We start from the raw sequence: 26442 nt of genomic DNA, 5'->3' as shown, positions 1-26442 counted from the left end.
ATGGTCAAAACGTATAGATTCAATGGTTGTAAAGATGGGGAGCGGTATGTCCGTAATAAAGAGATCTGCTTTTTTTGATACCACACTCCAAAAAGTCCTGCAGACTCTAGTTTTGTCTTGATTATTGTCCAGTCGTGTGGTCAAGTGCTGAAAAGAAAGACCTAGTTAAACTGCCTGCTGGCCCAGAACAGAGTGGCATGTCTTACTCTTCACCGTAATCAGAGGGCTGAAAACCAGTGGTAGGCTGTTCATTGACTACAGCTCAGCGTTCAACACCATAGCGCCCTCAAAGCTCATCACCAAGCTAAGGAACCTGGGACTAAACATCTCTCTCTGCAACTGGAACCTGGGACTAAACACCTCTCTCTGCAACTGGAACCTGGGACTAAACACCTCTCTCTGCAACTGGAACCTGGGACTAAACATCTCTCTCTGCAACTGGAACCTGGGACTAAACACCTCCCTCTGCAACTGGAACCTGGGACTAAACACCTCTCTCTGCAACTGGAACCTGGGACTAAACATCTCTCTCTGCAACTGGAACCTGGGACTAAACACCTCTCTCTGCAACTGGAACCTGGGACTAAACATCTCTCTCTGCAACTGGAACCTGGGACTAAACACCTCTCTCTGCAACTGGAACCTGGGACTAAACACCTCTCTCTGCAACTGGAACCTGGGACTAAACATCTCTCTCTGCAACTGGAACCTGGGACTAAACATCTCTCTCTGCAACTGGAACCTGGGACTAAACACCTCTCTCTGCAACTGGAACCTGGGACTAAACACCTCTCTCTGCAACTGGAACCTGGGACTAAACATCTCTCTCTGCAACTGGAACCTGGGACTAAACACCTCTCTCTGCAACTGGAACCTGGGACTAAACACCTCCCTCTGCAACTTGATCCTGGACTTCTTGACAGGCCGGGTGGTGAGGATAGGTAGCAACACATCTGCCATGCTGATCCTCAACACTCACTGTTCACCCACGACTACAGCACCATTAAATTTGCACGACGAGACAGCCTATAGGGAGGAGGTCAGAGACCTGGCCGGGTGGTGCCAGAATAACAACCTATCCCTCCCTCACTGTAACCGAAACTAAGGAGATGATTGTGGACTACAGGAAAAGGAACAGCTAGCACGTCCCCATTCTCATCGACGGGACTGTAGTGGAGCAGGTTGAGAGCTTCAAGTTCCTTGGTGTCCACATCAACAACAAACGAGATTGGTCCAAACACACCAAGACAGCTGCGACGAGGGCACGGCAAAGCCTATTCCCCCTCAGGAAACTAAAAAGATTTAGCATGGGTCCTGAGATCCTCAAAAGGTTCTACAGCTGCAACATAGAGAGCATCCTGACCGGTTGCATCACTGCCTGGTACGGCAATTGCTCTGCCTCCGACCGCAAGGCACTTCAGAGGGTAGTGCGTACGGCCCAGTACATCACTGGGGATAAGCTGCCTGCCATCCAGGACCTCTACACCAGGCAGTGTCAGAGGAAGGTCCTAAAAATTGGCAAAGACCCCAGCCACCCCAGTCATAGACGGTTCTCTCTACTACCGCATGGCAAGCGGTACCGGAGCGCCAAGTCTAGGACAAAAAGGCTTCTCAACAGTTTTTACCCCCCAAGCCATAAGACTCCTGAACAGGTAATCAAATGGTTACACAGACTATTTGCATTGTGTGCCCCCCAACCCCTCTTTTACGCTGCTGCTACTCTCTGTTTATCATATATGCATAGTCACTTTAACTATACATTCATGTACATACTACCTCAATTGGCCCGACCTACCAGTGCTACTGCACATTGGCTAACCGGGCTATCTGCATTGTGTTCCACAACCCACCAACCCCTCTTTTACACTACTGCTACTCTCTGTTCATCATATATGCATAGTCACTTTAACCATATCTACATGTACATACTACCTCAATCAGCCTGACTAACAGGTGTCTGTATATAGCCTTGCTACTCTTGTTACTCTTATTTCAAATGTCTTTTTACTGTTGTTTTATTTCTTTACTTACCTACACACACCACACACACATACCTTTTTTTTCTCACCATTGGTTAGAGTCTGTAAGTAAGCATTTGACTGTAAGGTCTACCTACACCTGTTGTATTCGACGCACGTGACAACTACACTTTGATTTGATTTGAGTCTCTCTTGGCTAAGAATTGAGAAGACTGAAGCATCACTTCTTCTTTTAATAATAAACAAGAATGTGTTGAAAATCCCAAATTGTTTGCGTAGTGTAAGTGTTTAAATACTGGAGAGTCGAGACCAAATCACGGGCACTGGACAGAGTGGATTTCAGTTGTAACAAAAGGCAGTTTATTGAGTCAAAAGATATCTTGTCCCGCAGTTTTACGTGCACGGACCTAGTTCATTTAACTCTGTATGGAGTCAGGTGAAAAAGGGACTTAGACAGGTTTACAGCAGATTTTATACATGGAATATGTAGGTGGAGTCTTGTCGTGTTGGTCTTCTGAATGGTCCCGACGGGTTGGAGGCGGACCTGCTCTAGCCAGAGCAGGAGCCCAATTGGTGCAGAGCAGAGTCTTCTGCTCTGAGCACCCGACCAGTAGAAGGGGGTTAGATGTGTGTGTTTAAACAAGAAGGTATTTGTGTGTCAGGAAATCTGATACAGGAGAGCAGAGGGGGTCGTGAAAGAAGAGAACAGAGGGGGTCGTGAAAGAAGAGAACAGAGGGGGTCGTGAAAGAAGAGAACAGAGGGGGTCGTGAAAGAAGAGAACAGAGGGGGTCGTGAAAGAAGAGAGCAGAGGGGGTCGTGAAAGAAGAGAACAGAGGGGGTCGTGAAAGAAGAGAACAGAGGGGGTCGTGAAAGAAGAGAACAGAGGGGGTCGTGAAAGAAGAGAACAGAGGGGGTCGTGAAAGAAGAGAACAGAGGGGGTCGTGAAAGAAGAGAGCAGAGGGGGTCGTGAAAGAAGAGAACAGAGGGGGTCGTGAAAGAAGAGAACAGAGGGGGTCGTGAAAGAAGAGAGCAGAGGGGGTCGTGAAAGAAGAGAACAGAGGGGGTCGTGAAAGAAGAGAACAGAGGGGGTCGTGAAACAACAGACCTGAGGGGGGCAGTTTTATTGCTGGGTGTGTGAGCTGGTTCCTGTTTTAGCAGGGGTACGTAAAATGACTTGAGTCAGGCGGTTTAGCTTGGCGCTGTATAATATATGAGCTATGTGTATGAATGTTTATATATATATATATGACAGTAGTCAACTTACACACAGCTCTGACATACACACTTAACCCACCAGACAAGCCACCTGTGGTCTTTTCACAGTCACCAAATCCACAACAAATTCAAGAACATGTACAATATTATATAGATCATTTTTTCACGGCACTCCATTCCATCTCATGTCGCTCAAATAAAGAGCAAACCTGGTTTAAGAAAAACAGATATAGCAACACCTCACGGCACAACGCCTCTCCCCTATTTGATCTAGATAGTTTGTGTGTATCTATCGATATGGAGGCTACATGTGCCTTCTTATAAATGCATGTAGTTCTGTCCTGGAGCTGTTCTTGTCTATTAATGTTCTGTATTATGTTTCATGTTCTGTGTTGGATCCCAGGAAGTGTAGCTGCTGCTTTCGCAACAGCTACTGGGTATCCTAATAAAATAACAAATACCAAGAAAACTAGCTTTGTTTTCAGAAGGTATCAAAATGGTGAATACACAGAGCTGCAATAGTCTGGTAGCCAGTTATGGATGGATAAAAGTCTGCTAAACCGTTCAATGCCACCATTTACGGAGGGCAGAGGGCCAGATATTATGGGGTGTTTTTCAAAGTCAATTAGTGACCCAATCAGTTCTTTAAAATCCATCTTCGGCTGTTCTGAGCTGCCCTTCATAATGTCATTGAATCCCACATGAACTATGTTACACTCAATCGGTTTAAAATGTTTGGGAGGGGCTTATTGATGTCTTGATGCAGGTTTAGAATGCCGGAGAATGGCCGTTCCTACCCCTCACACAACCTTCCAGGGGTCCACAAGAAGCAGGATAGCATACGCCCACTGCTCCCGGCGATAGATCCAGACCTCCCACAGCAGGCAGAGCCCCGTTAGGTCCAGACCTCCCACAGCAGGCAGAACCCCGTTAGGTCCAGACATCCCACAGCAGGCAGAACCCCGTTAGGTCCAGACATCCCACAGCAGGCAGAGAGAGCCCCGTTAGGTCCAGACCTCCCACAGCAGGCAGAACCCCGTTAGGTCCAGACCTACCACAGCAGGCAGAGCCCCGTTAGGTCCAGACCTCCCACAGTAGGCAGAGCCCCGTTAGGTCCAGACCTCCCACAGCAGGCAGAACCCCGTTAGGTCCAGACCTACCACAGCAGGCAGAGCCCCGTTAGGTCCAGACCTCCCACAGTAGGCAGAGCCCCGTTAGGTCCAGACCTACCACAGCAGGCAGAGCCCCGTTAGGTCCAGACCTACCACAGCAGGCAGAGCCCCGTTAGGTCCAGACCTCCCACAGTAGGCAGAGCCCCGTTAGGTCCAGACCTCCCACAGCAGGCAGAGCCCCGTTAGTTCCAGACCTCCCACAGCAGACAGAGCCCCGTTAGGTCCAGACCTCCCACAGCAGGCAGAACCCCGTTAGGTCCAGACCTACCACAGCAGGCAGAACCCCGTTAGGTCCAGACCTACCACAGCAGGCAGAGCCCCGTTAGGTCCAGACCTACCACAGCAGGCAGAACCCCGTTAGGTCCAGACCTACCACAGCAGGCAGAACCCCGTTAGGTCCAGACCTCCCACAGCAGACAGAGCCCCGTTAGGTCCAGACCTCCCACAGCAGACAGAGCCCCGTTAGGTCCAGACCTCCCACAGCAGGCAGAACCCCGTTAGGTCCAGACCTCCCACAGCAGGCAGAGCCCCGTTAGTTCCAGACCTCCCACAGCAGACAGAGCCCCGTTAGGTCCAGGCCTCCCACAGCAGGCAGAACCCCGTTAGGTCCAGACCTACCACAGCAGGCAGAACCCCGTTAGGTCCAGACCTACCACAGCAGGCAGAGCCCCGTTAGGTCCAGACCTCCCACAGTAGGCAGAGCCCCGTTAGGTCCAGACCTCCCACAGCAGGCAGAGCCCCGTTAGGTCCAGACCTCCCACAGCAGGCAGAACCCCGTTAGGTCCAGACCTACCACAGCAGGCAGAACCCCGTTAGGTCCAGACCTCCCACAGCAGACAGAGCCCCGTTAGGTCCAGACCTACCACAGCAGGCAGAACCCCGTTAGGTCCAGACCTCCCACAGCAGGCAGAACCCCGTTAGGTCCAGACCTCCCACAGCAGACAGAGCCCCGTTAGGTCCAGACCTCCCACAGCAGGCAGAACCCCGTTAGGTCCAGACCTCCCACAGCAGACAGAGCCCCGTTAGGTCCAGAGAGAGGGAGAGGAGCCAAACTCCACAATGAAGCCGGAGACAGCGTAGTTGGAGTCAGCACAACCGTCGCAGACACAGGCAGTCCCAGCGATGAAGACTCAGATAGATCTGACACCAAGGAGGTGTCAATCTGTTCCTCTGACCTCTGACCTCTCGCAGACACACCAGTCCTCTTAGCAGCATGCTGCTGCCTTCAGTTTCCAAGAATTGTGACTTGGGACCAGAGCTGATTGGAACAGTCTTCTTCCTGTTCTCAGTCTACTCCACAACAAGATGTAGGAGGGGAACAGACGGAGACGATTTCCTCGGCAGGCAAGTTCCAGAAAGCACGGGCCATTCGGATAGGGACAGATGACAAGGCGGGAATACGTCCATCAGGCCCAAGCGGCGTCCAGCCACAGGAGTCGAGAACGAGAATGTTCCAATTTGCGTTTTCCCCATAAATTGGTGCCAGATTGAAATTTGCTTTGTAAGTATAGCCACCTCATTGCTGTCATTGCTGAAACTCCGGAATGTCAATATGGTCCCGATAAGAGTTCAATAAACACAACTTATACAGCGCTGGAAATGTTCGTCAGCTATTCCAGGCGAAGTGGGCTCCATTGTAACCGAGCTAGCTCGATAGTTGGTAGCAGGTGTTGACTCAACATTTTATCTAAAACCCCATTACCAGATGTTAGGTCATGTGTTTTATCTAAAACCCAATTACCAGATGTTAGGTCATGTGTTTTATCTAAAACCCCATTACCAGATGTTAGGTCATGTGTTTTATCTAAAACCCCATTACCAGGTGTTAGGTCATGTGTTTTATCTAAAACCCCATTACCAGATGTTAGGTCATGTGTTTTATCTAAAACCCCATTACCAGATGTTAGGTCATGTGTTTTATCTAAAACCCCATTACCAGATGTTAGGTCATGTGTTTTATCTAAAACCCCATTACCAGGTGTTAGGTCATGTGTTTTATCTAAAACCCCATTACCAGATGTTAGGTCATGTGTTTTATCTAAAACCCAATTACCAGATGTTAGGTCATGTGTTTTATCTAAAACCCCATTACCAGGTGTTAGGCCATGTGTTTTATCTAAACCCCATTACCAGGTGTTAGGTCATGTGATTTATCTAAACCCCATTACCAGGTGTTAGGTCATGTGTTTTATCTAAAACCCCATTACCAGCTGTTAGGTCATGTGTTTTATCTAAAACCCCATTACCAGATGTTAGGTCATGTGATTTATCTAAAACCCCATTACCAGATGTTAGGTCATGTGTTTTATCTAAAACCCCATTACCAGCTGTTAGGTCATGTGTTTTATCTAAACCCCATTACCAGCTGTTAGGCCATGTGTTTTATATAAAACCCCATTACCAGCTGTTAGGCCATGTGTTTTATCTAAACCCCATTACCAGGTGTTAGGTCATGTGTTTTATCTAAACCCCATTACCAGGTGTTAGGTCATGTGTTTTATCTAAAACCCCATTACCAGGTGTTAGGTCATGTGTTTTATCTAAAACCCCATTACCAGCTGTTAGGTCATGTGTTTTATCTAAAACCCCATTACCAGATGTTAGGTCATGTGTTGTTGATTTATCTAAAACCCCATTACCAGCTGTTAGGTCATGTGATTTATCTAAAACCCCATTACCAGATGTTAGGTCATGTGTTTTATCTAAAACCCCATTACCAGATGTTAGGTCATGTGTTTTATCTAAAACCCCATTACCAGCTGTTAGGTCATGTGTTTTATCTAAAACCCCATTACCAGGTGTTAGGTCATGTGTTTTATCTAAAACCCCATTACCAGATGTTAGGTCATGTGTTTTATCTAAAACCCCATTACCAGATGTTAGGTCATGTGTTTTATCTAAAACCCCATTACCAGCTGTTAGGTCATGTGTTTTATCTAAAACCCCATTACCAGATGTTAGGTCATGTGTTTTATCTAAAACCCCATTACCAGCTGTTAGGTCATGTGTTTTATCTAAAACCCCATTACCAGATGTTAGGTCATGTGTTGTTGATTTATCTAAAACCCCATTACCAGATGTTAGGTCAGGTGTTTTATCTAAAACCCCATTACCAGGTGTTAGGTCATGTGTTTTATCTAAAACCCCATTACCAGCTGTTAGGTCATGTGTTTTATCTAAAACCCCATTACCAGATGTTAGGTCATGTGTTGTTGATTTATCTAAAACCCCATTACCAGCTGTTAGGTCATGTGATTTATCTAAAACCCCATTACCAGATGTTAGGTCATGTGTTTTATCTAAAACCCCATTACCAGATGTTAGGTCATGTGTTTTATCTAAAACCTCATTACCAGGTGTTAGGTCATGTGTTTTATCTAAAACCTCATTACCAGCTGTTAGGTCATGTGTTTTATCTAAAACCCCATTACCAGATGTTAGGTCATGTGTTTTATCTAAAACCCCATTACCAGATGTTAGGTCATGTGTTGTTGATTTATCTAAAACCCCATTACCAGCTGTTAGGTCATGTGTTTTATCTAAACCCCATTACCAGATGTTAGGTCATGTGTTTTATCTAAAACCCCATTACCAGCTGTTAGGTCATGTGTTTTATCTAAAACCCCATTACCAGATGTTAGGTCATGTGTTTTATCTAAAACCCCATTACCAGCTGTTAGGCCATGTGTTTTATATAAAACCCCATTAGCAGATGTTAGGTCATGTGTTTTATCTAAAACCCCATTACCAGCTGTTAGGCCATGTGTTTTATATAAAACCCCATTACCAGATGTTAGGTCATGTGTTTTATCTAAACCCCATTACCAGGTGTTAGGTCATGTGTTGTTGATTTATCTAAAACCCCATTACCAGATGTTAGGTCATGTGTTTTATCTAAAACCCCATTACCAGGTGTTAGGTCATGTGTTTTATCTAAAACCCCATTACCAGATGTTAGGTCATGTGTTGTTGATTTATCTAAAACCCCATTACCAGATGTTAGGTCATGTGTTTTATCTAAAACCCCATTACCAGATGTTAGGTCATGTGTTTTATCTAAAACCCCATTACCAGATGTTAGGTCATGTGTTTTATCTAAAACCCCATTACCAGATGTTAGGTCATGTGTTTTATCTAAAACCCCATTACCAGATGTTAGGTCATGTGTTTTATCTAAAACCCCATTACCAGCTGTTAGGTCATGTGTTTTATCTAAACCCCATTACCAGCTGTTAGGTCATGTGTTTTATCTAAAACCCCATTACCAGATGTTAGGTCATGTGTTTTATCTAAACCCCATTACCAGGTGTTAGGTCATGTGTTTTATCTAAAACCCCATTACCAGCTGTTAGGTCATGTGTTTTATCTAAAACCCCATTACCAGCTGTTAGGTCATGTGTTTTATCTAAAACCCCATTACCAGGTGTTTGGTCATGTGTTTTATCTAAAAACCCCATTACCAGATGTTAGGTCATGTGTTGTTGATTTATCTAAAACCCCATTACCAGATGTTAGGTCATGTGTTTTATCTAAAACCCCATTACCAGCTGTTAGGTCATGTGTTTTATCTAAAACCCCATTACCAGATGTTAGGTCATGTGTTTTATCTAAACCCCATTACCAGATGTTAGGTCATGTGTTTTATCTAAACCCCATTACCAGCTGTTAGGTCATGTGTTTTATCTAAAACCCCATTACCAGATGTTAGGTCATGTGTTGTTGATTTATCTAAACCCCATTACCAGATGTTAGGTCATGTGTTTTATCTAAAACCCCATTACCAGCTGTTAGGTCATGTGTTTTATCTAAAACCTGTTAGGTCATGTGTTTTATCTAAAACCCCATTACCAGATGTTAGGTCATGTGTTTTATCTAAAACCCCATTACCAGCTGTTAGGTCATGTGTTTTATCTAAACCCCATTACCAGCTGTTAGGTCATGTGTTTTATATAAAACCCCATTAGCAGATGTTAGGTCATGTGTTTTATCTAAACCCCCATTACCTGCTGTTAGGCCATGTCTTTTATCTAAACCCCATTACCAGATGTTAGGTCAGGTGTTTTATCTAAAACCCCATTACCAGATGTTAGGTCATGTGTTTTATCTAAACCCCATTACCAGGTGTTAGGTCATGTGTTTTATCTAAAACCCCATTACCAGCTGTTAGGTCATGTGTTTTATCTAAAACCCCATTACCAGATGTTAGGTTGTGTGTTTTATCTAAAACCCCATTACCAGCTGTTAGGTCATGTGTTTTATCTAAAACCCCATTACCAGCTGTTAGGTCATGTGTTTTATCTAAACCCCATTACCAGCTGTTAGGTCATGTGTTTTATCTAAAACCCCATTACCAGCTGTTAGGTCATGTGTTTTATCTAAAACCCCATTACCAGATGTTAGGTCATGTGTTTTATCTAAAACCCCATTACCGGCTGTTAGGTCATGTGTTGTTGATTTATCTAAAACCCCATTACCAGCTGTTAGGTCATGTGTTTTATCTAAAACCCCATTACCAGATGTTAGGTCATGTGTTTTATCTAAACCCCATTACCAGCTGTTAGGTCATGTGTTTTATCTAAAACCTCATTACCAGCTGTTAGGTCATGTGTTGTTGATTTATCTAAAACCCCATTACCAGATGTTAGGTCATGTGATTTATCTAAAACCCCATTACCAGATGTTAGGTCATGTGATTTATCTAAAACCCCATTACCAGGTGTTAGGTCATGTGATTTATCTAAAACCCCATTACCAGATGTTAGGTCATGTGATTTATCTAAAACCCCATTACCAGATGTTAGGTCATGTGTTGTTGATTTATCTAAAACCCCATTACCAGATGTTAGGTCATGTGATTTATCTAAATCCCCATTACCAGATGTTAGGTCATGTGTTTTATCTAAAACCCCATTACCAGGTGTTAGGTCATGTGATTTATCTAAAACCCCATTACCAGGTGTTAGGTCATGTGATTTATCTAAAACCCCATTACCAGATGTTAGGTCATGTGATTTATCTAAATCCCCATTACCAGATGTTAGGTCATGTGATTTATCTAAAACCCCATTACCAGATGTTAGGCCATGTGTTTTATCTAAAACTCCATTACCAGGTGTTAGGCCATGTGTTGTTGATCCATTACCAGGTGTTAGGTCATGTGTTGTTGATCCATTACCAGGTGTTAGGTCATGTGTTGTTGATCCATTACCAGATGTTAGGCCATGTGTTGTTGATCCATTACCAGGTGTTAGGTCATGTGTTGTTGATCCATTACCATCTGTTAGGCCATGTGTTGTTGATCCATTACCAGATGTTAGGTCATGTGTTGTTGATCCATTACCAGGTGTTAGGTCATGTGTTGTTGATCCATTACCAGGTGTTAGGTCATGTGTTGTTGATCCATTACCAGGTGTTAGGTCATGTGTTGTTGATCCATTACCAGCTGTTAGGTCATGTGTTGTTGATCCATTACCAGGTGTTAGGTCATGTGTTGTTGATCCATTACCAGATGTTAGGTCATGTGTTGTTGATCCATTACCAGGTGTTAGGTCATGTGTTGTTGATCCATTACCAGGTGTTAGGTCATGTGTTGTTGATCCATTACCAGATGTTAGGTCATGTGTTTTATCTAAAACTCCATTACCAGATGTTAGGTCATGTGTTGTTGATCCATTACCAGATGTTAGGTCATGTGTTTTATCTAAAACCCCATTACCAGATGTTAGGTCATGTGTTTTATCTAAAACTCCATTACCAGATGTTAGGCCATGTGTTGTTGATCCATTACCAGATGTTAGGTCATGTGTTTTATCTAAAACCCCATTACCAGATGTTAGGTCATGTGTTTTATCTAAAACTCCATTACCAGCTGTTAGGCCATGTGTTGTTGATCCATTACCAGGTGTTAGGTCATGTGTTGTTGATCCATTACCAGGTGTTAGGTCATGTGTTGTTGATCCATTACCAGGTGTTAGGTCATGTGTTGTTGATCCATTACCAGGTGTTAGGTCATGTGTTGTTGATCCATTACCAGCTGTTAGGTCATGTGTTGTTGATCCATTACCAGCTGTTAGGCCATGTGTTGTTGATCCATTACCAGATGTTAGGTCATGTGTTGTTGATCCATTACCAGATGTTAGGTCATGTGTTCTTGATCCATTACCAGATGTTAGGTCATGTGTTCTTGATCCATTACCAGGTGTTAGGTCATGTGTTCTTGATCCATTACCAGGTGTTAGGTCATGTGTTGTTGATCCATTACCAGGTGTTAGGTCATGTGTTGTTGATCCATTACCAGGTGTTAGGTAATGTAAGGTTGATCCATTACCAGATGTTAGGTCATGTGTTGTTGATCCATTACCAGCTGTTAGGTCATGTGTTGTTGATCCATTACCAGGTGTTAGGTCATGTGTTGTTGATCCATTACCAGATGTTAGGTAATGTAAGGTTGATCCATTACCAGGTGTTAGGCCATGTGTTGTTGATCCATTATCAGGTGTTAGGTCATGTGTTGTTGATCCATTACCAGGTGTTAGGTCATGTGTTGTTGATCCATTACCAGGTGTTAGGTCATGTGTTGTTGATCCATTACCAGATGTTAGGTCATGTGTTGTTGATCCATTACCAGCTGTTAGGCCATGTGTTGTTGATCCATTACCAGCTGTTAGGTCATGTGTTGTTGATCCATTACCAGGTGTTAGGTCATGTGTTGTTGATCCATTACCAGATGTTAGGTCATGTGTTGTTGATCCATTACCAGCTGTTAGGCCATGTGTTGTTGATCCATTACCAGCTGTTAGGTCATGTGTTGTTGATCCATTACCAGATGTTAGGTCATGTGTTGTTGATCCATTACCAGATGTTAGGTCATGTGTTGTTGATCCATTACCAGATGTTAGGTCATGTGTTTTATCTAAAACTCCATTACCATCTGTTAGGTCATGTGTTGTTGATCCATTACCAGCTGTTAGGTCATGTGTTGTTGATCCATTACCAGGTGTTAGGCCATGTGTTTTATCTAAAACTCCATTACCATCTGTTAGGTCATGTGTTGTTGATCCATTACCAGGTGTTAGGCCATGTGTTGTTGATCCATTACCAGGTGTTAGGTCATGTGTTGTTGATCCATTACCAGGTGTTAGGTCATGTGTTGTTGATCCATTACCAGGTGTTAGGTCATGTGTTGTTGATCCATTACCAGATGTTAGGTCATGTGTTGTTGATCCATTACCAGCTGTTAGGTCATGTGTTGTTGATCCATTACCAGCTGTTAGGCCATGTGTTTTATCTAAAACTCCATTACCAGATGTTAGGCCATGTGTTGTTGATCCATTACCAGGTGTTAGGCCATGTGTTTTATCTACAACTCCATTACCAGATGTTAGGCCATGTGTTGTTGATCCATTACCAGGTGTTAGGCCATGTGTTTTATCTAAAACTCCATTACCAGCTGTTAGGTCATGTGTTGTTGATCCATTACCAGGTGTTAGGCCATGTGATTTATCTAAATCCCCATTACCAGGTGTTAGGTCATGTGTTGTTGATCCATTACCAGGTGTTAGGTCATGTGTTGTTGATCCATTACCAGGTGTTAGGTCATGTGTTGTTGATCCATTACCAGGTGTTAGGTCATGTGTTGTTGATCCATTACCAGATGTTAGGTCATGTGTTGTTGATCCATTACCAGGTGTTAGGTCATGTGTTTTATCTAAAACCCCATTACCAGATGTTAGGTCATGTGTTGTTGATCCATTACCAGATGTTAGGTCATGTGTTGTTGATCCATTACCAGGTGTTAGGTCATGTGTTGTTGATCCATTACCAGGTGTTAGGTCATGTGTTGTTGATCCATTACCAGGTGTTAGGTCATGTGTTGTTGATCCATTACCAGGTGTTAGGTCATGTGTTGTTGATCCATTACCAGCTGTTAGGTCATGTGTTGTTGATCCATTACCAGGTGTTAGGTCATGTGTTGTTGATCCATTACCAGGTGTTAGGTCATGTGTTGTTGATCCATTACCAGGTGTTAGGTCATGTGTTGTTGATCCATTACCAGGTGTTAGGCCATGTGTTGTTGATCCATTACCAGGTGTTAGGTCATGTGTTGTTGATCCATTACCAGGTGTTAGGCCATGTGTTGTTGATCCATTACCAGATGTTAGGTCATGTGTTGTTGATCCATTACCAGGTGTTAGGTCATGTGTTGTTGATCCATTACCAGGTGTTAGGTCATGTGTTGTTGATCCATTACCAGATGTTAGGTCATGTGTTGTTGATCCATTACCAGATGTTAGGTCATGTGTTGTTGATCCATTACCAGGTGTTAGGTCATGTGTGGGCCATATTCCATTGAGGCTGTAACAAAAGTGGCTGCATTTCAATTTGGATTTAAACACTTGTTCCCTATTAATTTAGCCCAGGGGTGCAACTTTCACTGTGGAGGGGGTGTACATGTCCCTCCCCCCCATTCTGAAATTGCATTTTTTTTTGTCATTGGAATGTGATACAAGACTCAGACCCCTCGGGTTTGGAGTGTTTATCTGGGTAGAAAATACAATGATAATTGTTATGTCCCCACCACTTCTAAAACCAAAGTTGCGCCCCTGGTTAAGCCCTTATCTCAACCGATAACATCAGGCTTGTAAATCTTATTGGAGATTTAGGCTTATTTGATGTTGTCAGGAATTTGCCTTCATTAGGAAAGGTAATTGTTGATTGATCTTGTGGAGACGGGGGAAATAGCATGTATTTATCTGTTAAGCCATTCTCCCGACGTACCTAATACCCTTTCATACTAACACGTTTATTCTGCTACTTTTTTCCTCATTTTCTTCAATATCTGAAGTAATTGCTGGTATCAAAGCCAAAATTATATTTCCACCGAACTACCGAGTAATCATATCGGTACAGTTCTGCGGCCCTAGTATGAAACGTAGCCGTAATGATGAGGTGGCTTTGGCGCGCACCAGGCTCTTAAAACTCTCTGAGGTTGCTCGACAACGCCCGTTAACCATCCTCCAGCCTGTTCTAAACAACTTTGCAAGGCTTGTCACCTTGCCCGTGTCTTCGTATAGCACACCACTAAGCATATACCCTGTTTGGATCCATGTAGAATAACTGTGGGAATCCTTGTAATAGATTTGAAGCATGTGTTCAACTAGATCAGCGTTTCCCAAAACTCGGTCCTGCGTGAACGTTTTTGTTTTTTGTCCTAGCATTAGACATCTGATTCAAATAATCAACTAATCATCAACCTTTGATTATTTTAATCAGCTGTGTAATGCTGGGGGAAAAAACAAAACGTGCAGCTTGGGGGGGGGGCCTAGAAGATAGGGGTAGACTGTAGCTCAGTTGGTAGAGCATGGCGCTTGTAACGCCAGGGTAGTGGGTTCGATTCCCGGGACCACCCAGACTTAGAATGTATGCACACATGACTGTAAGTCGCTTTGGATAAAAGCGTCTGCTAAATGGCTTATTATTATTATTATTATTAACTAGATGATCATTTCAGCACTGTTTTGATCGGGACAGCACCGTCACGCAGCTTTGAGACTTGTCTTGATGAATCAATACATGTCAGATTGGATATTGATTAGGCTTCACAATTAGGCTGGGGAAATGTTAGCCAAGTTGAGGTGAGTTATGCTCATTATCATCTTGTCTCGTTGGCTCATTTTGCAATGGTATGTAGTTTAACCAGTTGATTATTTTACTCCTCATTCACAGTCGATTTGTGGCCTAGACCTACACCCGACCAAACGACTGTGACTTCACGGACTTGTCTGATAATCAATGTGATTTTGATTTACTGAATCTCCATCTGTAGTGGCTATTTGGTCAATTGGTTTCATCTATCACTGATCCGAAACATCTAGCATGCTATAATGTAGTCTAAATCACTAATCAGAAACATCTAGCATGCTATAATGTAGTCTAAATCACTGATCAGAAACATTTAGCATGCTATAATGTAGTCTAAATCACTGATCAGAAACATTTAGCATGCTATAATGTAGTCTAAATCACTGATCAGAAACATTTAGCATGCTATAATGAAGTCTAAATCACTGATCAGAAACATTTAGCATGCTATAATGAAGTCTAAATCACTGATCAGAAACATTTAGCATGCTATAATGTAGTCTAAATCACTGATCAGAAACATTTAGCATGCTATAATGTAGTCTAAATCACTGATCAGAAACATTTAGCATGCTATAATGTAGTCTAAATCACTGATCCGAAACATTTAGCATGCTATAATGTAGTCTAAATCACTGATCAGAAACATTTAGCATGCTATAATGTAGTCTAAATCACTGATCAGAAACATCTAGCATGCTATAATGAAGCCTAAATCACTGATCAGAAACATTTAGCATGCTATAATGTAGTCTAGAAATCACTGATCCGAAACATTTAGCATGCTATAATGAAGCCTAAATCACTGATCCGAAACATTTAGCATGCTATAATGTAGCCTAAATCACTGATCCGAAACATTTAGCATGCTATAATGTAGCCTAAATCACTGATCAGAAACATTTAGCATGCTATAATGTAGCCTAAATCACTGATCAGAAACATTTAGCATGCTATAATGTAGCCTAAATCACTGATCAGAAACATTTAGCATGCTATAATGAAGCCTAAATCAAGTGGAGGCCTATTATTTTGTTAAATCGTATGTGGTATAGACAACTCAAAGTCCGCAGAGGTTGTGAAGTATGAACGACACTCACAGGCTTTTGGAAATCGGATTGCTATTATATTTTCTGTGGGTATCATGATGAAGGTATTCCTGCTCCCTAACAACTTGGAGTGTGGGTAAGAAAGAGATTAAACGTGGATTTTAAAAAAAGCATGGGATTGGGCTCTGTTTCAAAAGATGACGTTCTTTATATGATAGCGGTTCCACACGTTCCCTTGACACAAGTTATGTGGGGAAAATATTATTGTATTTTATTCTGTTATATTCCATCATCAAAAATGTCCCGGTTTATAAGGGGGTCATATAAACACGGGCCAATTGTTTTTTACAGGCTTAATACCGTAAATACTATGTGAAAGCATTATTAGTCTGTTGTTGTTTGCCCCTTGTGGTAAATAGTGTTTTCAGGTCATAGTACTGAAGAACATAGAAAAGTGAATCGTTTCCTAGTAATGTTTCACCTGAGTCCACAATTAAACAGCTTATGTAGCTTGTACACAGTACATATGTCCTCTTGACAAGAATCGTTCCGGGGGAACTGTCTGCACAACTTGGTATTTGCAGCAGCTGCTCTTCCTGGGGTCCACACAAAACATGAAACATAACATTAAGAACAACAGCTCAAGGACAGAACTACATAGCTTGCCCTTGGAAAATCAATAAGATAATCTCGTTTGAGCTAGATAGAACATAGAGTATATGAAATATTTAAAATCCCCCAAATGGATACGCTCTGAAATTAATTTGTTATGCTGTTTGACTTTCTGAGCTGTCCTGATCTGCCTGATGTCTTTCAGCAATCTAAATTCACTTTAATGAATGCTATAAGCAACTAAAACTGCATACAACTTTAAACTCAACTGTTTTAGTTAAACAGGCATTTGGTTTGTATTGTATTTGTTCTTTGACAGGATAATGCTGTTACGAAACAACACGCTGAGGATCATCAACTCCACCCGCTCTGACGAGGGGAACTATGTCTGTCGAGCCGAGAATCAGTTTGGCTCGGCTGAGATGACGGCCATGCTCTGGGTAAAAGGTAAGCGATGCCCAGGGGGCCTTTATTTTCTGCCAAATTAGTGCCAGTCACACACCAGTAAACAGTCCCCCAATGTCGTTTCCTGCCACCTTTGTCTGGGGGGGTGGAGAGAGGGGGAGAGAGGCAGAGGGGACGCCAGCGGAATTTATTGTCTTCGCTCGACTGCGAAGCAAAAGGGTTTTCACATTCAAAATCATTTTACAAGGGCAACCTATTTGACAGGGTAAGACGGCCTGTTGTACATGAACAGCATGCACAGCTGAAATCAAAGGAGGCCCTGAGTGTAGAGTGACTGTTTTGGTCCTTTTCAGGGTTTTAGTATGCAGGATGTGTTTTGATAATGACACTAATGACAAGTCAATCCGGTCAACCTGGTTGTTAGTTACCCTGGTCCCATCTGAATAGAGCTTTGCCTGGACCCAGATCACAGATGTTCTTTTGTGTTTTTCCTCTGACTAATGTTGCCATGCCATACTCGCCAAGGTAGCCTAGATATACAGTCCTTGACTGGTTCTACATTTTTTTTTACATTACAGCCTAATTATAAAAATGATGTTTTTGTTTTCTGTTTTGTTCCTTCATCGATTTACACACACACTATCCCATTTTTACAAAGCAAAAACAGGTTTTTAGACATTTTTGAAAATGTTTATCAAATAAAAAAACTGATCACATTTACGTCAGTATTCAGACCCTTTACTCAGTACTTTGTTGACGCACCTTTGGCAGCTATTACAGCCTCCTGTCTTCGTGGGTATGATGCTACAAGCTTGGCACACCTGTATTTGGGGAGTTTCTCCCATTCTTCTCTGCAGATCCTCTCAAGCTCTGTCAGGATGGATGGGGAGTGTCGCTGCACAGCTATATTCAGGTCTCAAGTCTGGGCTCTGGCTCGGCCACTTAAGGACTTTCAGAGACTTGTCCCGAAGCAACTCTTGCATTGTCTTGGTTGTGTGCTTAGGGTCGTTGTCCTGTTGGAAGGTGATCCTTCACCCCAGTCTGAGGTCCTGAGCACTCTGAAGCAGGATTTCATCAATGATCTCTCTGTACTTTGCTCCGTTCATCTTTTCCTCAAACCTGACTAGTCTTCCAGTCGCTGCAACTTAAAAATAATATCCCCACAACCTGATGCTGCCACCACCATAGGGATTGTGCCAGGGTTCCTCCAGACGTGACGCTTGGCATTCAGGCCAAGGAGTTCAATCTTTGTTTCATCAGACCAGATAATCTTGTTTCTCATGGTCTGAGAGTCTTTAGGTGCCTTTGGGCAAAGTCCAGGTGGGCTGTCATGTGCTTTTACTGAGGAGTAGCTTCTGTCTGGTCACTCTACCATAAAGGCCTGATTGGTGGAGTCTACCGTTAGGACGGTGTATCAGTCTACCGTTAGGACGGTGTATCAGTCTACCGTTAGGACGGTGTATCATTCTACCGTTAGGACGGTGTATCAGTCTACCGTTAGGACGGTGTATCAGTCTACCGTTAGGACGGTGTAGCAGTCTACCGTTAGGACGGTGTATCATTCTAGCGTTAGGACGGTGTAGCAGTCTACCGTTAGGACGGTGTATCAGTCTACCGTTAGGACGGTGTATCAGTCTACCGTTAGGACGGTGTATCATTCTACCGTTAGGACGGTGTATCAGTCTACCGTTAGGACGGTGTATCAGTCTACCGTTAGGACGGTGTAGCAGTCTACCGTTAGGACGGTGTATCAGTCTACCGTTAGGACGGTGTATCAGTCTACCATTAGGACGGTGTATCAGTCTACCGTTAGGACGGTGTATCAGTCTACCGTTAGGACGGTGTATCGGTCTACCGTTAGGACGGTGTATCAGTCTACCGTTAGGACGGTGTATCAGTCTACCGTTAGGACGGTGTATCAGTCTACCGTTAGGACGGTGTATCAGTCTACCGTTAGGACGGTGTATCATTCTAGCGTTAGGACGGTGTAGCAGTCTACCGTTAGGACGGTGTATCAGTCTACCGTTAGGACGGTGTATCAGTCTACCGTTAGGACGGTGTATCAGTCTACCGTTAGGACGGTGTATCAGTCTACCGTTAGGACGGTGTATCAGTCTACCGTTAGGACGGTGTATCATTCTAGCGTTAGGACGGTGTAGCAGTCTACCGTTAGGACGGTGTATCATTCTACCGTTAGGACGGTGTAGCGGTCTACCGTTAGGACGGTGTATCATTCTAGCGTTAGGACGGTGTAGCAGTCTACCGTTAGGACGGTGTATCAGTCTACCGTTAGGACGGTGTAGCGGTCTACCGTTAGGACGGTGTATCATTCTAGCGTTAGGACGGTGTAGCAGTCTACCGTTAGGACGGTGTATCAGTCTACCGTTAGGACGGTGTAGCAGTCTACCGTTAGGACGGTGTATCAGTCTACCGTTAGGACGGTGTATCGGTCTACCGTTAGGACGGTGTATCGGTCTACCGTTAGGACGGTGTATCGGTCTACCGTTAGGACGGTGTATCGGTCTACCGTTAGGACGGTGTAGCAGTCTACCGTTAGGACGGTGTAGCAGTCTACCGTTAGGACGGTGTATCAGTCTACCGTTAGGACGGTGTATCAGTCTACCGTTAGGACGGTGTATCAGTCTACCGTTAGGACGGTGTATCAGTCTACCGTTAGGACGGTGTATCATTCTACCGTTAGGACGGTGTATCAGTCTACCGTTAGGACGGTGTATCAGTCTACCGTTAGGACGGTGTAGCAGTCTACCGTTAGGACGGTGTATCGGTCTACCGTTAGGACGGTGTATCGGTCTACCGTTAGGACGGTGTATCAGTCTACCGTTAGGACGGTGTATCATTCTACCGTTAGGACGGTGTATCAGTCTACCGTTAGGACGGTGTATCAGTCTACCGTTAGGACGGTGTAGCAGTCTACCGTTAGGACGGTGTATCAGTCTACCGTTAGGACGGTGTATCATTCTACCGTTAAGACGGTGTAGCAGTCTACCGTTAGGACGGTGTATCAGTCTCCCGTTAGGACGGTGTATCATTCTAGCGTTAGGACGGTGTATCAGTCTACCGTTAGGACGGTGTATCAGTCTACCGTTAGGGCGGTGTATCAGTCTACCGTTAGGACGGTGTATCAGTCTACCGTTAGGACGGTGTAGCAGTCTACCGTTAGGACGGTGTATCAGTCTACCGTTAGGACGGTGTATCAGTCTACCGTTAGGACGGTGTATCAGTCTACCGTTAGGACGGTGTATCAGTCCTGTATCCTAAGCTAGCTTTAGCTGTGTTGTATCCAGAGGTGTTGTTATGCTAAGATGCAGCAGTGTTGTGTTTGCAGAGGCCATGCGTGTGGACCTGAGCCCCAGCAGGGTGGAGGTGACAGTGGGGGAGAGCGTGGTGCTCAGTTGCAGGGTGTCACATGACCCGTCTCTGGAAGTGGGCTTCCAGTGGCTCCTCAACCAGCAGCCCCTCAACTTCCAACAGGAGGGCGGACATTTTGAATATACCCAAACAGTAAGTAACACTTTTTTGGTTACTACATGATTCAATATGTGTAATTTCATCATGTTGATGTCTTCACTATTGTTCTACAATTATTATGGATCCCCATTAGTTCCTGCCAAGGCAGCAGCTACTCTTCCTGGGGTTTATTATGGATCCCTATTAGTTCCTGCCAAGGCAGCAGCTACTCTTCCTGGGGTTTATTATGGATCCCTATTAGTTCCTGCCAAAGCAGCAGCTACTCTTCCAGGGGTTTATTATGGATCCCTATTAGTTCCTGCCAAAGCAGCAGCTACTCTTCCAGGGGTTTATTATGGATCCCTATTAGTTCCTGCCAAGGCAGCAGCATACCTTCCTGGTGTTTATTATGGATCCCTATTAGTTCCTACCAAAGCAGCAGCTACTCATCCAGGGGTTTATTATGGATCCCTATTAGTTCCTGCCAAGGCAGCAGCTACTCTTCCTGGGGTCCAGCAAAATTAGCGAAGTGTATATATCATGAGGCAAGGCGAAACTCAGATGCAGACACAGGAGGCAGATGGTTGGAGTCTTACAATGTTTATTAATCCAAAAGGAGTAGGCAAGAGAATGGTTGTGGACAGGCAAAAGGTCAAAACCAGATCAGAGTCCAGGAGGTACAGAGTGGCAGACAGGCTCTCATGGTCAAGACAGGCAGGCAGGCGGGTACAGAGTCCAGAACAGGCAAAGGTCAAAATCGGGAGGACGAGAAAAAGGAGAATGCAAAAAGCAGGAGAACAGGAAAGATGCTGATTGACTTGGAAAACATACAAGACGAACTGGCACAGAGAGACAAGAAACACAGACATAAATACACTGGTACAGAGAGACAGGAAACACAGGGATAACTACACTGGTACAGAGAGACATGATACACAGGGATAAATACACTGGTACAGAGAGACAGGAAACACAGGGATGAATACACTGGTACAGATAGACAGGAAACACAAGGATAAATACACTGGTACAGAGAGACAGGAAACACAGGGATAAATACACTGGCACCGAGAGACAGGAAGCACAGGGATAAATACACTGGTACAGAGAGACAGGAAACACAGGGATAAATACACTGGTACAGAGAGACAGGAAACACAAGGATAGATACACTGGTACAGAGAGACAGGAAACACAGGGATAACTACACTGGCACAGAGAGACAGGAAACACAGGGATAAATACACTGGCACAGAGAGACAGGAAACACAGGGATAAATGCACTGGTACAGAGAGACAGGAAACACAGGGATAAATAAACTGGTACAGAGAGACAGGAAACAAAGGGATAAATACACTGGTACAGAGAGACAGGAAACACAGGGATAAATACACTGGTACAGAGAGACAGGAAATACAGAGATAAATACACTGGTACAGAGAGACAGGAAACACAGGGATAAATACACTGGTACAGACAGACAGGAAACACAGGGATAAATACACTGGTACAGAGAGACAGGAACTACAGAGATAAATACACTGGTACAGAGAGACAGGAAACACAGGGATAAATACACTGGTACAGACAGACAGGAAACACAGGGATAAATACACTGGTACAGAGAGACAGGAAACACAGAGATAAATACACTGGTACAGAGAGACAGGAAACAAAGGGATAAATACACTGGTACAGAGAGACAGGAAATACAGAGATAAATACACTGGTACAGAGAGACAGGAAACACAAGGATAAATACACTGGTACAGAGAGACAGGAAACACAGGAATAAATACACTGGTACAGAGAGACAGGAAACAAAGGGATAAATACACTGGTACAGAGAGACAGGAAATACAGAGATAAATACACTGGTACAGAGAGACAGGAAACACAAGGATAAATACACTGGGGAAAATAAGCGACACCTGGAGGGGGTGGAGACTATCACAAGAACAGTTGAAACAAATCAGTGTGACATTGTACAATTTTAAAAACATGACAATACATTCACAGGTTTCAGGCCCCTACTCCACTACTCTACCACATATACTCAGCAGAAAAAGAAAAGTCCTCTCACTGTCAACTGCCTTTATTTTCAGCAAACTTAACATGTGTAAATATTTGTATGAACATAACAAGATTCAACAACTGAGACATAAACTGAACAAGTTCCACAGACATGTGACTAGCAGAAATGGAATAATGTGTCCCTGAACAAAGGAGGGTCATAATCAAAAGTAACAGTCAGTATCTGGTGTGGCCACCAGCTGCATTAAGTACTGCAGTGCATCTCCTCCTCATGGACTGCACCAGATTTGCCCGTTCTTGCTGTGAGATGTTACCGCACTCTTCCACCAAGGCACCTGCAAGTTCCCGGACATTTCTGGGGGGAATGGCCCTAGCCCTCACCCTCCGATCCTACAGGTCCCAGAAGTGCTCAATGGGATTGAGATCCGGACTCTTCGCTGGCCATGGCAGAACACTGACATTCCTGTCTTGCAGGAAATCACACACAGAATGACCAGTATGGCTGGTGGCATTGTCGTACTGGAGGTCATGTCAGGATGAGCCAGAAGGAAGGGTACCACATGAGGGAGGAGGATGTCTTCCCTGTAACGCACAGCGTTGAGATTGCCTGCAATGACAACGAGCTCAGTCCAATGATGCTGCGACACACCGCCCCAGACCATGACGGACCCTCCACCTCCAAATCGATCCTTCTCCAGAGAATAACGCTCATTCCTTCAACGATAAACGTGAATCTGACCATCACCCCTGATGAGACAAAACTTGTCAGTGAAGAGCTCTTTTTGCCAGTCCTGTCTGGTCTAGCGACGGTGGGTTTGTGTCCATAGGCGACGTTGTTGCCGGTGATGTCTGGTGAGGACCTGCCTTTACAATAGGCCTACAAGCCCTCAGTCCAGCCCTATTGTGGACAGTCTAAGCATTGATGCAGGGATTGTGCGTTCCTGGTGTAACTCGGGCAGTTGTTGTTGCCATCCTGTACCTGTCCCGCAGGTGTGATGTCCAGATGTACTGATCCTGTGCTGGTGTTGTTACACATGGTCTGCCACGGCGAGGATGATCAGCTGTACGTCCTATCTCCCTGTAGCGCTGTCTCACTGCATCTCACAGTACGGACATTGCAATTTATTGCCCTGGCTACATCTGCAGTCCTCATGCCTCCTTGCAGCATGGCTAAGGCATGTTCACACAGATGAGAAGGGACCCTGGGCATCTTTATTTTGTTGTTTTTCAGAGTCAGTAGAAAGGCCTCTTTAGTGTCCTACGTTTTCATAACTCTGACCTTAATTGTCTACCGTCTGTAAGCTGTTAGTGTCTTATCGACCGTTCCACAGGTGCATGTTCATTAGTTGTTTATGGTTCATTGAACAAGCATGGGAAACCGTGTTTAACCCCTTTACAATGAAGATCTGTGAAGTTATTTGGAATTTTAGGAATTATCTTTGAAAGACAGAGTCCTGATGAAGGGACGATTCTTTTTTTGCTGAGTTTATATACTGTGTGTGTGGTGTGTGTTTGTGTATACAGTACAAGCTGGTGGATCCTTTTAACATGAGTCTTCAATATTCTCAGTTAAGAAGTTTTAGGTTATAGTTATTATAGGAATTTTAGGACTATTTGTAACGATCTGAGTGTAGTGGGTGAGGAGTCAAGCGCAGGAAGCAGAGAGTTCAGGTGATTTATATATTTTAATGCACCGACAAACGTCGAACATAAGCCAACCCTCACGAACACACAGGGCGTAATGAACAAACAAATGCCCCCAAACAGGGGGACTTAAACGGTCCAGGGAAAACCCACAAAATGGGAAAACACAAAACCCCATAGACGTGCACACAAGTACACTAAAACAGATGGTCACAATAATTAATCCCGCACAAGGAACTCTGCGGGCCGGCTGACTAATAAAGCCTTACTACCTAATTCAAAACAGGTGCACTCAATCAACACATAAGGAGGGGGAGGAAATAATCAGTAGCAGCTAGTAGGCCGGCGATGACGACCGCCGAGAGCCACCCGAACGGGAAGGGGAGTGTCCTTCAGTGGCAGCTAGTAGGCCGGTGACGACGACCGCCGAGCGCCACCCGAACGGGAAGGGGAGTGTCCTTCAGTGGCAGCTAGTAGGCCGTTGACGACGACCGCCGAGCGCCACCCGAACAGGAAGGGGAGCCACCTTCAGTAGCAGCTAGTAGGCCCGGCGACGACGACCGCCGAGCGCCACCCGAACGGGAAGGGGAGTCACCTTCAGTGGCAGCTAGTAGACCGGCGACGACGACCGCCGAGCGCCACCCGAACGGGAAGGGGAGTGTCCTTCAGTGGCAGCTAGTAGGCCGGAGACGACGACCGCCGAGCGCCACCCGAACGGGAAGGGGAGCCACCTTCAGTAGCAGCTAGTAGGCCCGGCGACGACGACCGCCGAGCGCCACCCGAACGGGAAGGGGAGTGTCCTTCGGTCGGAGTCGTGACACTATTTCTCTTTATACCATTTGTATTTCATAAACCTTTGACTATTGGATGTTCTTATAGACACTGTAGTATTGCCAGCCTAATCTCAGGAGTTGATAGGCTTGAAGTCATAAACAGCTCAATGTGAAGCAAGCATTGCTAAGAGCTGCTGGCAAAACGCAGGTAAGTGCTGTTTGAATGAATGCTTACAAGCCTGCTGCTGCCTACCACAGCTCAGTCAGACTGCTCTATCAAATATAAAATCATAGGCTTAACTATAATATAATTAACACACAGAAATACGAGCCTTTGGTCATTAATATGGTAAAATCCGGAAACTATCATTTCGAAAAGAAAATGTTCCGTATTTTATCTAACAGTTGGCATCCATCAGTCTAAATATTGCTGTTACATTGCACGACCTTCAATGTTATGTCATAATTGTGTCAAATTCAGGCAAATGAATTACGGTCTTTGTTAGGAGGAAATCGTCTTCACACAGTTCACAAAGAGCCAGGCGGTCGAAACTGCTGCATATACCCTGTTGCACAGAACGCAAGAGAGGTGACACAATTTCCCTAGTTAATATTGCCTGCTAACATTAATTTATTTTAAATGAATATGCATGGTCATTGTTCTGTTGGAAGGTGAACCTTCACCCCAGTCTGATTTCCAGACTGCTCTGGAACAGGTTTTCAACAAGGATCTCTCTGTACTTTGCTCAGTTCATCTTTCCCTCAATCCATACTAGTCTCCCAGTCCCTCCCACTGAAAAACATCCTCACAGCATGATGCTGCCACCACCATGATTCACCGTAGGGATGGTGCCAGGTTTCCTCCAGACGTGACGCTTGGCATTCAGGCCAAATAGTTCCATCTTGGTTTCATCAGACCAGAGAATCTTGTTTCTCATGGTCTGAGAGTCCTTTAGGTGCCTTTTGGCAAACTCCAAGCAGGCTGTCATGTGCCTTTTACTGAGGAGTGGCTTTGCAATGCAGGACAAGCTAGTTAAACTAGTAATATTCTCAACCATGTGTAGTTAATTAGTGATTATTTTAAGATTGATTAGTTTTTTTTAATAAGATAAGTCTAGCTAGCACCTTACCTTGGCTCCTTGCTGCACTCACGTACCAGGTCTCCTCATGGAGTGCAATGTAATCGTCGTCCAAAAATGCCGATTATCGATTGTTCTGAAAACTTATGGCCGATTTTAATCAATCGACTCTCTATGTGTGGTCCTTCTGTGGCTCAGTTGGTAGAGCATGGCGCTTGTAACGCCAGGGTAGTGGGTTCGTTTCCCGGGACCACCCATACGTAGAATGTATGCACACATGACTGTAAGTCGCTTTGGATAAAAGCGTCAGCTAAATGGCATATATTATTATATTATTATAAGGTATTTGTGAGCAACATATATTTATCT

At 44.3% G+C, this 26442-nt stretch overlaps 1 protein-coding gene across 2 annotated transcripts in view; it reads left to right on the top strand.

The window, feature by feature from the left end:
- The window catches only part of cntn5 (contactin 5), a 700818-nt gene that overhangs the window by 463506 nt on the left and 210870 nt on the right, over positions 1-26442 (top strand). For both annotated transcript variants that reach the window (XM_052468732.1, XM_052468731.1), the window contains exons 13-14: positions 16989-17116; positions 20421-20596. In XM_052468732.1, coding sequence (XP_052324692.1) covers positions 16989-17116; positions 20421-20596 — 304 coding nt within the window. The remainder of the gene's footprint in view (positions 1-16988; positions 17117-20420; positions 20597-26442) is intronic.

Source organism: Oncorhynchus keta, chromosome 18 (genome assembly GCF_023373465.1).
Source record: "Oncorhynchus keta strain PuntledgeMale-10-30-2019 chromosome 18, Oket_V2, whole genome shotgun sequence".
Taxonomy (NCBI): Eukaryota; Metazoa; Chordata; class Actinopteri; order Salmoniformes; family Salmonidae; genus Oncorhynchus; species Oncorhynchus keta.
The sequence above is the reverse complement of the archived record's forward strand: the minus strand, read 5'-3'. Positions and strand labels throughout refer to the sequence as shown.